The 15,399-nt window shown below is 34.0% G+C and overlaps 1 protein-coding gene across 2 annotated transcripts in view; it reads right to left on the minus strand.

Moving 5' to 3' along the window:
* LOC119809181 (pleckstrin homology domain interacting protein) overlaps positions 1-15,399 on the minus strand; it is a 119,789-nt gene that overhangs the window by 2,998 nt on the left and 101,392 nt on the right. For both annotated transcript variants that reach the window (XM_038322048.1, XM_038322047.1), the window contains exons 32-39: positions 14,904-15,029; positions 12,178-12,247; positions 11,854-11,904; positions 10,456-10,605; positions 7,513-7,665; positions 6,664-6,827; positions 5,932-6,191; positions 5,186-5,383 (exon numbers count right to left, since the gene is read on the minus strand). In XM_038322048.1, coding sequence (XP_038177976.1) covers positions 5,186-5,383; positions 5,932-6,191; positions 6,664-6,827; positions 7,513-7,665; positions 10,456-10,605; positions 11,854-11,904; positions 12,178-12,247; positions 14,904-15,029 — 1,172 coding nt within the window. The remainder of the gene's footprint in view (positions 1-5,185; positions 5,384-5,931; positions 6,192-6,663; positions 6,828-7,512; positions 7,666-10,455; positions 10,606-11,853; positions 11,905-12,177; positions 12,248-14,903; positions 15,030-15,399) is intronic.

Genomic DNA, 15,399 nt, shown 5'->3' on the forward strand with positions numbered 1-15,399 from the left:
ATTAAGAGTTAGCCAATAAGAAGCTAGAGCTAATTGGCCAAGCACTGATTCAATGAAGACAGTTTCTGTGTGATTATTTGGGGGCTAAGCTAGCTGAGCAGCCTGGACAAACAAGTGGCCCATCCTCATCCAACAGTATATCTGCTGTAGTAATTTTTATCAGTTACTCTCCATAAAAACTCCCATGGCTTTGACACTCCTTACCTACTCTTGTACTATATATCTACAACTATATAAATAAGTTATAATTGGTTACTTGTTTAAAGAAGACTAAACAACAAAAAAAAACCCCAACTACCAACGGCTGGAAAGGTGATTAGTTTGTTAAGTGCTTGCTGTATACAACTAACAAAACTTAAGTTTGGATCTCAGAAACCACAAAAAGCCAAGCATTGTGATACACATATATAAGTCTAATGCTGGGGAAATAGAGCCCAGGGGACCATAGAGCTCAATGGCCAACCAACCTAGCAAACTGAGGAAAGCCAGGTACAAAAGGTCTTGCCTCCAAATATGAGGTGAGTGATTGAGAAAGACACTTAACATCAACTGCTGGGCTCCACATAAGTGTACATACCCACATACAAATCTACATTCACTGTAAACAATTGAAGAGCAGTTTTTTCTCTTTTTATATACTATTCAAATAGTCGATCTCTTCATGTAACTGAATGGCAAATGATAATCTCTAATCATTCAATATTGATACAGTATCAATCCTGTAATGATGACCACTATTATCTTGGTTAAAAATCTTACTATTAACTAATTCCATGCTAAAAACCCAAGAAATTGGACAAGTCAGAACAGAAAGTGCTGAGAAAACAAAACAATCCAAAAACCGCAAGTCTCCCCAAAACAATTTTCTTCAGATCAGTCATTTTACATCTGTAAGGTGAAGGCATGGTAGAGAAATGTGAGAATGTGCATAAAGTAGTAAAGAACTGTCTACAAAGCAAAATGCCTGAGGTCTATGTGCTGTTTTTGCTTTATATGAAGACAGACAACTGATGAAGATACTCAACTAAAAGGCATAAGCAGAGGATTTAGAACACTCAAAACCAAAAAAACAGACAAAACAAAGAAAGGTCAATTATACACACAAATGTTTCTTTTGAGATATTGTGAAAAGATCTGCCATGAAAATTATAGGCATTAAAAACAAACAGACAAAAAAACACACAAAGGAATATTATGCTAGAATTTCCAGAAAGCCACAGAAGAAAATGTCTCAAACCTGGAGGAAGAGATGCCTTATTCAAGAGGTCTAACTGAACACCAAATAGAAAAGACCAAAAGAGAAAGGAAAACAAACAAAAGCCACCCTAACACAACATACTGTCAAAACGTTAAAAGCACAGAATAAAGGGTAAAGAATAAATGTTAAAGAAATGTCAAAATAATAACTCATTTTTCAACTATGATGTTTAAGGCAGGAAGGCCTTAGAAAGATGTATTCTAAGTTCTGAAAGCTTATTCTGAAAGTTAAACTGTCAACTTAGATTATAATATGTAGCAACATCTATTCATAGAAGGAGAAATCAAAACTTACCAGGATAAAAATACTTAAAATAATTTAAGAACACAACATCAAGTACTATAGATAATGGGAAAAATATATAGAAATGAATAGAAAGATAAACACACTCACAGGGGCCACAAAGATGTTACAATATTAAAGATATTAAAATATTACAACAAGTGGAAGACCTGTATGACAAGAACTTTAAATCTTTGAAGAAAGAAACTGAAGAAGACACCAGAAAGTGGAAAGATCTCCCATGCTCTTGGGTTGGCAGGATTAACATAGTAAAAATGGCAATCTTACCAAAAGCAATCTACAGATTCAATGCAATTCCTTCCAACAAAATCCCAACAAAATTCTTCACAGACCACGAAAGAAAGACACTCAACTTCATAAGGAAAAGCAAAAATACCAGGATAGCCAGAACAATCCTGTACAATAAAACAACTTCTGAAGGCATCACAATCCCTGACTTCAAACTCTACTACAGAGCTACAGTACTGAAAACAGCCTGATACTGGCATAACAACAGATAGGAGGACCAATGGAACTGAATTGAAGACCCAAATATTAATCCATACATCTATGAACACCTGATTTTTGACAAAGACGCAAAAAAAATCAAATGGAAAAAAGAAAGCATATTTAACAAATAGTGCTGGCATAACTGGATATCAACATGTAGAAGAATGAAAATAGATCCATGTCTATCATCATGCACAAAACTCAAGTCCAGATGGATCAAAGACCTCAACATACAGCCAGCCACACTGAACCTCAAGTGGGAAGTACACTTGAATGCACAGGAAATCACCTCCTAAATATAAACATAGTAACACAGACACTGACAGAAACAATTAATAAATGGGACCTCCTGAAACTGAAAAGCTTCTGTAAAGCAAAGAACACAGTCAATAAGACAAGACAGCAGCCTGCAGAGTGGGAAACCCCACATCAGACAGAAGGCTAATCTCCAATATACAAAGAACTCAAGAAATTGGTCATCAAAAGAACAAATAATCCAATAAAAAAAATGGAGTACAGACCTAAATAGAGAACTCTCAACAGAAGAATCTAAAATGGCTGAAAGACACTTAAGGAAATGTTCAACATCCTTAGTCATCAGAGAAATGCAAATCAAAACAACTCTTGAGATTCCATCTTACACCTGTATGAATAGCCAAGATCAAAAACACCAATGAAAACTTAGGCTGGAGCGGTTGTGGGGTAAAAGAAACACTCCTGCAGTACAGCCCCTTTCGATGTCAGTATGACAATTTCTCAGAAAATTAGGAAACAACCCTCCTCAAGACCCAGCAATACCACTTTTGAGTATATACCCAAAGCATGCTCAATCATACCACAAGGACATGTGCTCAACTATGTTTATAGCAGCAATGTTTGTCACAGCCAGAACCTGGAAACAACCTAAATGCCCCTTGTCCAAAGAATGGATAAGGAAAATGTGGTACATTTACACAATGGAGTACTACACAGCAGAAAAAAATAACGACAGCTTGAATTTTGCATGAAAATGGATGGAGCTAGAAAACATCATTTTGAGTGAGGTAACCCAGACCCAAAAGGACAATTATCATATGTACTCACTCATAAGTGTTTTTTAAACATAACACAAAGAAAACCAGCCCACAAATCACAATCCCAGAAAACCCAGACAACAATGAGGACCCTAAGAGAAACATACATGGATCTAATCTACATGAGAAGTAGAAAATAACAAGATCTCCTGAGTAAATTGGGAGCATGGGGACCATGGGAAAGGGATGATGGGGGGCAGAGAAAAATGTACAGCTCAATAAAATCAATCTTAAAAAAGTTTGTTATTGAATGTGTTTATATACGCTATGTGAACAAAGGAATTGGAGAGAATGGAATAAAAGAATTAGAGCTAGAGAACTGGAACTAGAGAACAAGACCAGGAAATTAAAAAAAAAAAAAAAAAAAAAAGCAAGACCCTCAGATAGTGTATGTCTTTTTCCTTAGATAACAATTCTGGAGCTGTTCTCACAGGCTGCAGCAGAGAATCGATCACTTCCTTTGGGGGATGTGGCTGCTAGTATACTGTCGATGTCTTAGTAGGTGGTCTCAAACACATGTAAACAATGGCAGTATTAACTGGACTTGGGGTATTAGAGGAGTCTATGGAGTTTGGAGGGAAAGATGGAAGGTAATAGTGAGAGTTTGTAGGGTAAGTAATGGCTATGATCAAAATATATTGTATAAATATATTAAATTTTCAAAAATAAGAAATTAAGAAATGCAAAACTGCCATGATCAAAGTCATCTGCTTATTAAAACACTAAGCAACCATATGGCAAGTACAAGTGATTGTCTTCCAGAGGACCTGGGGTTTGATTTCCAGCACACACAACGTGATTTACAACTATTTCAAACTTCATTTCAGGGGACCTGACCCCTCTTCTAGCCTCCATGGGCACTGTATGCCAAGTGGTTCATAAGACATACATGTATCCAAACATATAAAAATGAAAAACAAAATTTTAAGGATTCCTGGAGATGATATTGCAAAAGTTAAAAGATAATAACACGAGATAAAAAAGGAGAGGAAAAAAATAAGACCATCCAAAGAAGAAAGAAGGCAAAGATATTTAGAGACTAAAGTCATTCCGGATGAGGTATAACAAGAAAGAGAACAAGGGGATCAGATGGTGGTGGCACATGCCTTTAATCCCAGCACTCAGGAGCAGAGGCAGGTGGATCTTTGTGAGTTCAAGGCCAGCCTGGTCTACAGAGTGACTATCAGGACAGTTAAGGCTGTTACACAGAGAAACACTATCTTGAAAAATAAATAAATAAAACAAACAAATGAGAGAGGAGAGAGGGGGAGGGAGAGAGGGGGAGAGGGGGAGAGAGAGGGGGGGGAGAGAGAGAGAGAGAGAGAGAGAGAGAGAGAGAGAGAGAGAGAGAGAGAACACACCAGTGAGTTGCCATTTAGTAAAGGTCAGTGTGTTTTATTTTTGTTCTACATTTTTGTTTATATTATGTGAATAATGCTAAACTGGGCTAATAAAATCCAATTTGGAGGATGTCTTTGTTCAGGTTTTTTTTTAATATTTATTTAATATGTATATAATATTCTGTCTGTGTGTATGCCTGCAGGCCAGAAGAGGGCACCAGACCCCAATACAGATAGTTGTGAGCCACCATGTAGTTGCTGGGAATTGAACTCAAGACCTTTGGAAGAGCAAGCAATGCTCTTAACCTCTGAGCCATCTCTCCAGCCCTTTGTTCAGGTTTTTAAAACTAGTTAACAACATTTGAAGCCTTTAATTCTAAAATACATTTTTACTTCGATATAGATTTTTTTTAAATCTTTAAAATTTTTAACAAAATGTTTTGCTTTTTGATACAAAGCTGCAATTTACTAGATTTATAAGATTACACACTTTAACTTTTAAATTGACACCCTACAAAGCAAAATTAAAGGCTAATGTCTATAAAAAACATTTATTGTAAGAAGGACCTACTATATACAAGTAACATTTTTATTTTTACTCTTTTTTTTTTTTGAGGCAGGGTACTCATTATGTTGCCTTACCCTCAGACCTGTGATCTTCCTGTCTCAGCCTCTCTACTACAGCCGTGTACCACCACACTCAGATATAAGTAACATTTTACCTTGATCAATGACAGATGATGACTTTGGAAGTGTGGATGCTTTTGAGAGTACGGAAGACTTCATTTTACGTTTGACAGGTTTTTCTTTTTCCATGTTTTCTTTTGCAGAGCTATTCCTCGAACCATGGCCAAATGCCGGTTGATCAGGGTTTGAAAGAGTACTCAAGGCTTTGGAATGTTTCACAGAATTCTCTAGCACTAAAACACAAATATAAAAAGATCAGAAGCTAAGACTTGGTGAACTCAAAATAAGCAAAAGGTCTGGGATTGCTTCTAACTTGAACTGTTTCAATTAGTCAAGAGGACAAAAACTGAGCGATACTTAAGGCTAGGCTTCTTCACAAAATCTTTCTTTTGTTGTGCTGGGATGTAACCAAAAGCCCCTGTACACTAAAGAAGCCCAGTAACCTACCTTCCAGTAAAAAACAAATACAAGAGAATTTTAACAAATACAGCGCAACTAAAGAAGTCTGCTCCTCAGTTTAATATTAGGAGGCAAGTCATGGCAAACCGCCAGCAAGTCTAGGGTTTATATTTGGCAGTCTCTATCAGTTTGCTATTGTTTTGCCCTACAAAAACATTCCTACACCTCAATTTTTTTTCTCACTTAACTGATTTTTCAAAAAGAGGAATAACAATAAAGAAAACAACAGCAGCTTCAGGTAATTATTGAAACCCATGGAAAAATCTAAGTTTTTCTTAGAGAAAAATTACACCTAGATGTAGAAATTGTGATTAAATCTTACTTGTTTTTCCTGGCACGGCAGATGCATTAGTTTTTGAAATGAAAGTCTTTGTGGCTGATGATGTAGATGGCTGCTCAGTGACAGCTGGATCTACAGTCACACGGTTGCTCCTGGTCCGAACCACAAAATTGGATTCTGGTTTACCATTTATCTGAGCAGCATTATGTCTTGGCAGTACTGATCGGGTAGGTACAGAGAATGAAGAGGTAGATATTTCAGACTTCAGCTGGGGTTTTAAGATCCTTTTTTTCCTTTCAGGGCTGTAATAAGATTAGATTACACTGTTAGTCTTAATAGTTACACTTTTAACAATTCTCCACATATGTTAAGAATTTTATAATGCCGTTCAAATCAATATTTGCAATATCATGAAATATGTTAAAATATGAGATTTGTAGTGGATTTCATATGGTTGTGAGCCTTTGAAAAGTGAATATTTAGTGAAGGATCATCATAAACGCTACAGTTATATCGCAGAAAGCACGATGCTATCACTATCCTAAAAATGCTGTTTTACTGTATAGATTTAGCAGTTTACATTTAAGCACTTACACCAGTAAAGCTTTAGTTTAAAAGATTAAAAATCCTCCACCATAGGAACTTGCATGTCAAATTTATCCTTCTGCATGCAATATAGGGAATAGTAAAGTAAGCATTAAAAACCACCAAGTTCTGCCATTTTGGACGACAAAGTCACAGATTAGCTAATATCATCTAAAAGACACTAAATACCTTGATGTAGCACTGCTGGAAAGGGAGCTGCTTCTATTTCGTTTCTTCCTTTTTTTGGGTATTGTATTTCTTTTATGAAAACGAAGAGCAGACTTATAATCTGACAAAACTGAACTAATGTGTTCTTCAAAGAAAGCAGACAGGCGTAAACTCATGCTGTAAATCTATAGAGAAAAAAAAATCCATAAAACTGGTTTAACATTCTTCAAAAGAAAATGTCTATTTAGTAAAAACTATAAATATTTTTCTGGTAAAATTTTCTAAAATTTAAATACTGGTGTTTGTATTTCTTTTCAGTCTCTTCTGATACAAAGTAAACTAAAATATTTTTTACAACTAAATTATTTTGAATTTAGACATTTGAGATTTAACAGAAAAGACTCTCAAGTTAGGAGAACAACAGAATTCCTCTTCGTGAACTCTATCCTACATAAACTATCCCAAAAGACTGGAAACTCACTCCCTTGCTACCTAAGACCATCATCAACATGATCTCTTCACTCTTGGACTGCCTATCTTGTGAACCTGAGTTCTGATCAAAGGTAAGTGGCAGCCTCAACTTTCACAACTCATTATCAATTGTTTCTACTCATTAATATGGAATTAGGTAAAAAAGTTAAGCTCAGAAGACTAACAAAACAATCATACTGCCTTTAAAAGTAACTATTCCTGAAGTGATAGCAATGCTTAAATGACATCTGTCTGCATCACAAAAACAAAGCACAACAGAAAGCAGGTCATCATTAAGAGTAAAAATATAATAGCCAGTTAATTTTATACAAAGTTTTAAGTAAACATATTCAGAGATTTGACATCATTTGAACAAAGTAAAATAATCTGATGATATACCCTTGATCTTTTGCTTGGTGTATATGCTTTAGAATTACTAAAAATGAGCCTGACATCTTTACATAACTCCATTGGTGACTCATAATTCCCAGCCTCTAAAGTTTCTCTGACAGTAGCAAAGTCCATTGGAGTGTCAATGATGTCTCTGTAGTCCTAAGAGAGAAAGAAAATAGTATTAGTATTACTACCAAAGTATCCTTTTCCAGCACAGGAATTTACAGAATTTCTAGAAGTCACAAACTAATCATTTGTTTAAAAAAAAAAAAAAAAAAAAACAACAACAGTAAAACCTTAAAAACTTCAGTTCACTTATAAATCTAATAAATGTTCATTGAAGCACTATAAAAGTATAAAAATGATACAATATATAAATATAAAAATTATACAATCAAAGTGGGGATAGATAGATGGTTCAGTAGATAAGAGCACTTGCTGTTCTTACAGAGAACCAGGGCTCAGTTTCCAGCACTCACAAGGTGGCTCATGATCATCCTTTGAGTTTAGGGAATTCAATGCTCTCTTCTGAATTCTGCTAGTATCAGGCATACACATGGCATACATACATACATGAAGGCAAAATACTAATATGTAAAAAAAAATAAATCTATAACTCCCCAAAACATCCCATCAATATAGAGGGTTTGCGGTTAGAGCAACTTCCAAGTTTCAGAATTTACCAAATTATGTATTTTTAAAATAAACAATAGTAAATATAAATAGATATCAAAAGCCTGCACTCTGGATATAAAAAAAGGCAATAAGATGGAACAAAACAAGAGATAACAGAGGAGCTAATGATCACTGCCGAGTACAACTAGTAATGTCGTAGTACAGAGTATACTGAACCTTTTTAACAGCACTGATTTCAGCTTTTGAGTATTTCACTCCCACTTTCTTTTGCATTACTTTTCCTTTTCTATACTGACAAGTGAACATACATTATTGATTTCAAGAGTTCTGATATACTGCAATACACACTTAGTTTTAAAATTTACAATTTTAAAATTCCCTATACTACTGCAAATTCTGATATTCAATTTGTACTCATTTTCATTGAGGTAATTTTTTAATTACTACAGACTTGTCACTGACTAAGCACAAATGTACTACTGGTCCTGATATGGTAGAAGTATGTATAGTAATTCAGAACCGAGAGGCAGAGACAAAAGGACTATGAGTTCCAGGCCAATTTGATCATATTCCTTGGAAATTTTCCTGTTCATGATTTTTACTCTAATTCTATTATGGTTAGATACACACTTTCTTAGTAAGTTCAATGAATATTAGTTTTTACTGTTTTTTCCCCAGTTACTGATTTTTGTCCTCTACTTTCCCTCCCAACCTTTACATATTTTACTCAGAGGTTTTATAATTTCATTTTGTATACTACCATAATATAAATTTAGATTTTAAGCCCATACATAGCCTATGCTTAAAGGAAATATCTCTCTCACACCAGAGACAAAATGACCTTAGTTGTAGAAGGAATTATTCTAGATTGTTATTCAGAGTGCAAATCCTCCTCAGTTGGTTTAGAGTGGGTTTTCAATTCTTTCTTAACCACATCCCAAGGAATCATTTGTTTCTGCATATTAATATTTTTATCTCTAGAATAAAAAGATTAAGACTCAAAAAACAGAAACAACTAACAGCAACAAGTAAATTGTAAATCATGTTTTGAAACTACAGCAAATTTGCAGGAAATAAAGCTCTCAAAAGCCTAGCTTTTGAAATCAGAGCACTATATATAGCACAAACAGAATGTTAGAATCCTGGGAAGTTGAGTTTCCCATTAACCCAATTTATTCCACTGTTACAATTATTCCTTTTGCACATTTAAAGTGTCTGTTTTTGGCTTTCAAACTAAAAAAAATAAAATAAAATAAAAAATACTGTCTATATTCACCATTTCAAATTAATGTGCCTATATAAAAAGGAAATAATGAAGCTAAATGAAACCATATCTAGGCTGTGACGACAAATAAAACTGTAAAATCCCAGATTCCTAACTAGAAGAATCAAAAACTATACATCATTTCAACTCAGAATGAGATTTCTATGTCTCTGCAATTATGAATAGCTGAATCATATAATCCCAACACTTTTAGCCACAACTTCTCTAAAGTTTACACACTGGCATTATTATCAAGTAATATTTGTATGCAGTGCTTCACCATTACAAAACTATTTTGTATTTTCATTTCATCAACATCACTTCATTAGAAAAATGGGTATTATTTTTCTTCTTTTCTAGATAATCACTGTTAAAGTTCTTAGACTAAGTATGTAGAAGTAAAGAATCTGTGCTGGAAAAGTTTTTTTTTTTTTTTGTCAATATGACACAAGGTAGAAACATATGGGAAGAGATAAGTCAGTTAAAGAATCACTTCCATCAAACTGCTGTTTAGTTAGGTCTGTAGAGATCATTTTCTTGATAAATGAATGATGTGGAATGACTCAGCCCTCTTTGGTGCTAATTCTGTGCAGACAATCCTGGGTTGTGTAAGAAAGGTAGCTGAACAAGGCAGTAAACAGTATTCATCCACAGCTTTTGCTTCTGTTCCTGCCCTGACTTTACCTAAATGATATAAATCAAATAATCTGTAAATCAAATAATCCCTTCCCTTCCCAAGTTGTTTTTGCTCACGGTGTTCATTAAAGGTGCAAAAAAAAAAAAAAAACCTTGCAGAGTTAGTAAAAATTACATTCACATGGGAAAACTAAGTTATTTATTCAAAGTTAAGAGAATAGCTAGATGCATAAACCAGTTCTTTAGAGGCATAGTTTAAGTCTCTTTCATTTTACCACACTTCCCAATTTAAGAGTTCTTTGTAACTGAATAGGTAATGAGAACATGTGTGAACTCATCAGGAAACGAAGTAGAGCAATAAAAATTAGTTGAATGACAGACAGCAGTATAAAAGTCATTTTAGAAATTCTTACCGGATATTCAAGAAGATCTACTGGCTGTCTAAAAGGCTCTGAATCTTCACATTGAAATATGAGATTTAACAATTCTTGACATTGTTTCTTCCATGCTTGAATATCGTAAGATTGAGCTCTGTTGCGTAACCTTCTTCTAGGTTGATGATCCTGAAATAAAAACACAGAAGTACATAATTAACAGTTACTATGGAATACAATTCATTTATTTTTGGAGTGTGTGTGAACACATGTGAGGTCTACGTGACACATCTGGTGCCTTTCTTCAAGAGCCATCAACTTTTGTTTTCATCCTTTAAGTACTTATTCTACATTTTTAAACATAGTCTTTCTCTTTGCAGCCCTGGCCCTCTCAAACTCATACAGATCTGCCTGCCTCTGTCTCTCTAGTGCTGAGATTAAAGGTGTGTGTCACCATGCCCAACGATTGAGTTTATTTTTAATTACGTGCACTCACGTGTACATGCCTGCAAAGGCTATATGCATTAGATACACCCTGACCCCTGGAGCAAGCGTGGTTGCTACCTGTGCAACATGGGGCTGGAAACCAACTGTATCCTCTTTCAACCACTGTAAACCTAGTTTATTCAGAGATTCTTACAGGGGCATTGGGCTCACTGACAAGTCAGCCCCAGGGAACCTTTTGTTTTCATACCTCCCCTTAACACTGGGACTGCAATTCAGCTACACACATCTGGCTTTTTATGTGGGTGCTTAAGATTAAACTCAAGTCCTGATGTCTACAGAACAAGTACCCAACTTACTAAGATACCACAGTAGCCCCAAATTGTATTTATATGTACAATCTTAGGTAATCAGGCACAGACTGAGCACCCCTGATTTGAAAAGCTTGGCATGAGAAGTGTTTATATTTGAAACATTTTGTTTTGCAGTATTTGCTGGCTGAGGAATACTAATGAAAAATCAAAAATATGAAAACCATAATAAAAACCTTCTTAAGTGTCAGTGCTCAAACCAATAAAATTTTTGAACATACCGAATATCAGATTTTTAGATTAGGAGTATTCAATTCATATAAAACATTACTTCATATAAAATACTAGTATTTCTCAGAAAAATATTTATTTTATAATTCAAAGTTTATTTAACACTTAAATTACTTTTAATGTTACTAAGAATAAAAGAATAAGCTTATAATATACATTAATGCAACAAAAACACTTTTTAAATTTTTTTTATTATGTATGCAACATTCTTCCCACATATGCTTGCTTGCATGCCAGAAGAAGGCACCAGATCTCATTATAAATGGCTATGAGCCACCATGTGGTTGCTGGAAATTGAACTCAGAACTTCTTAACCTCTGAGCCATTTCTCCAGGCCCCACAAAAACACTTTTGTAAAAACAAATGTTATCAAAAACCAAAATGTTGTTACCTTCCTTTTTCGGGTAGAAGTTCCAGGTATATCAGCATCTTTCTCTTCTTCCTTTGAGGTAATAAAACATCCAATTCATGAATCATCCTATATCTCATCATTTGGTAGTTATTCCTTTCATATCTTAGAAAACTCGTAACGTATATCTTATGGTACATCACTGAGTCAGTGAAGTCTCTCCCCTTTAAAAATTTGTTTTCAATCTCAAGTAAATTTTAAATATGATAGCAACAGTAAACAATATAATGCTGGACATAACCAGTTTTCTAATTTTAATCTGAAAACTCCTACATTAAATCTTTAGTATACTACAATGTTACATACCTCGGAGTCAGACAAAACTTTCTTCTTCATTGAGTTGTAAAGTGGAATTATGTTATAACAAGTCTGATCCCTAAATAACAAAAGAAAATGTTGATGTTGTGATTTTTAAGAATTTGTATAAAAACTAGATTTTATACAAAAACTTTAAGCCAAACAACTTTTCCATTTGTTGACTACAATTCCCTTCCACCTGTGGGCTCCTGAAACTAAATTCAGATTGCCAGGGTGGGCTGCAAGATCCTCATCTACTAAAGGCATCTCACTGGCCTCAACAACTCAGTCCCAAGAACTTTTATCATCTCACACAATTCTACTGCTTACTCCCAGAATGACTTTCCTCTGACCCAACTTTTGACTTAATCAGCATCTGCATTATTCGTGACCTTATCATTCTTCTACTATGCTCTTTATTTTCCCTTATCCTTGATATGAATTAGATCATTATCCTTACAGCAACTTTTAGCTATCTCATAAAACTCTATGACAAAAACAAAGTATGATTATTTTATTACCAAATATCTATCTTAAAAAGTGCTAAACAGTCAACTAAAAAGTATAATAATCAAAATTTCAAAGACTACCTTAAAAGCTATTAACTACAAACTTTATTTGTATCTAAAAAGTCAATTATTTAGTTTTAGAGATACGTAATATAAATTCTTTAAATCTATATTAACCCGCACTTCATAATGGCATGACTTTAGCTTTGTTGATGGTACTGGTAACTAAACTTAGGGTCTATCAAAAGCTACTATAGTGCTTAATCACTAAGCTAAATCTCCAGCCACCAAATACTATTTGAATGCAATGTTTTCACAGACAAATCAGAATTTCTTTTGTCCTCTCCTTCATTTAAAAATGAATTGATTACATAATTCTATAGACTGTTTCAAAGAGATGTCACAGAAAAGAGTTCCCTAGGTAATGAGTACATGTTACCAACTTCACTCAAGAAAGGCAAAAGCACAGTAAGTATTAAAAGCCTCCCAAACCACATAGAGAACAGAGAAATATCACAGGACACTGTAGAAACAGGGTCTCATGGTGTAGTATCATCACTAATATATATAACATATAGTAATATAACTAAATCAAATTACTTTATAATTACTTACTCAGTAATTTTGTTATTAATCCTATATAGGAATTACCTGTAACTCAGCAAAAAACCCACTGATTTCAAAGAAAATGGATGAATCCTAAGGTTATGTTAGGAAGTTTTGCTTAAAACAGTGATTCTCAACCTTCCTAATGCTGTGACTCTTTTAGCACAGTTCCTTATACTGTTGTGACCCCCAACCATAAAATTAAATTATTGCTACTTTATAACTGTAATTTTGCTGCTGTTATAAACTGTAATGCAAATATCTAATATGTAGTATATCGGATATTTATCCCCAAAGGGGTCATGACCTACAGGTTCAGAACCACTGGTTTAAAAGTATTTTCTCTAATATATAAAAATAAAAGCTGGATATAATACAATAATACCCCATTTTAAAAGGAAAAAACAAAATTTTCCAACAAATTAGTAACATTAATATGCAACTGGAACAGTCTTTTATACCAAAATTTTATTTATGACTTTGGCTTCAATTTCTATGGCTCAATCCACTCCAAGGACACATAACAGGTGAGTAAAGGAGGAAGTGTTTCTGCTTTAAATGGTAGTTACTACCCTTAGTAATGTACAGAATACAAAAATGTGGAAGAACTTTTTTTCTTTTCCTTTTTTTTCATTTTTGGAGATGTCACCGCTTTAATCCTAACCTTTGAAAGCAAACACAGGCAGATCTGAGTTTAAGGCTAGAAAGTGGAAACAAGATCTAGAACAGTAAGAAAGAATAATGTCTTAATGATGGCTACGCCATTCCTAACCCTGCCTCAGCTTCCTCAATAGCTGTGATGACTTCAATATTGGAAAATCAAATTTAGCGCCTTGCTGTACTGACTAATATTCTGTTAATAAACTTGACAGAGTAAATATGTATGATGTTAAAATGTAAAGTTCTCAAATCAAATGCAGGCATTCATTTAAATGTGCAATTTGGCTGAGACAAATTTCCTCAATTAGAAATGTCAGATAATAATCTCTACCACCTGGTTTAGAAGAAGCAATAAAAGATAAAAAGTATTCCATTCATTAAATATTTACTATTATTATTAATAGCATAAAGTTGAAGAGACAGTTCAGTAGTTAAGAACACTTGCTGATCTTGTAGAAAACCCTGGTTTGGCTCTCAACAATCACATGGCAGCTAAAAACCATTTGTCACTCTAGTTTTAGAAGATCTGACACACCTTCTTCTGGCTTCTGTAAACACTGCATGCATGTGGTGCATGCACATGCATGAAGGTAAAGAAATCCATGAACACATAGGCAATATAATTAAGATTTTTTATGACTGTTTGGAGGTGATTTTACATTTTTCTTTTTTTTTTTCTGAGATGGGACCTTACTGCATAGATCTAGCTTGCCTGGAACGGTATAAATAGACTATGCTGGCCTTAAACTCACATAGGTTCACTCTTTCTGACTCTCTGGTACTGGGATGAAGGGCATGTTTCTTATTTTAAAAAAATTAACAATGCTTATGTGACAATATCACCTATGTAAAAGATGATTGGAGTTTACATTTTATTTTAGCACTTTATACCTTAAATTATTTCACATTTTAAAATCACATCATTATTACAACTATTATACTGAAAAATGTATAACTCACTTTATAAAATGCAGAAGAAGATCAGTAACAAACTTAGCAGATTTCACAATTGGGCTTCCTGGCTCATTAAACGTTCGGGTATTATGTTCAATATATCGAACCTCCCACATAAGGGATGAGACGCGCCTTAAAAAGACAAATACAGAAATCTTAATCTCGTATTTATAAATATGTACACATATTAAAATTATGACATCTGACTTTTTAGTTTCACTCTAAAACATATTGCTCACATCTTAAAAACCGATCTCTAAAATAGTAATTAAAGAATCAAACTCATTCATTAAGAGAGAAAAATTTATTGTATAGAAAATGTCTGGAATAAGACATACCAAACTATTAACAATGTTGCTTTTTAGAAGTGTTGGCTTCTACAGGAATAGTGGTAGAAGAGGAGTAAATTTATAGTTTTTAGTTTTACTCATTTCTGAAATGTATGGTATCACTTCCTCATTTCCATAAAGAAAGAAAACCATCTTATAGTAATGGTAATTAA

This window comes from Arvicola amphibius, chromosome 3 (genome assembly GCF_903992535.2).
Source record: "Arvicola amphibius chromosome 3, mArvAmp1.2, whole genome shotgun sequence".
NCBI classification, from domain to species: Eukaryota; Metazoa; Chordata; class Mammalia; order Rodentia; family Cricetidae; genus Arvicola; species Arvicola amphibius.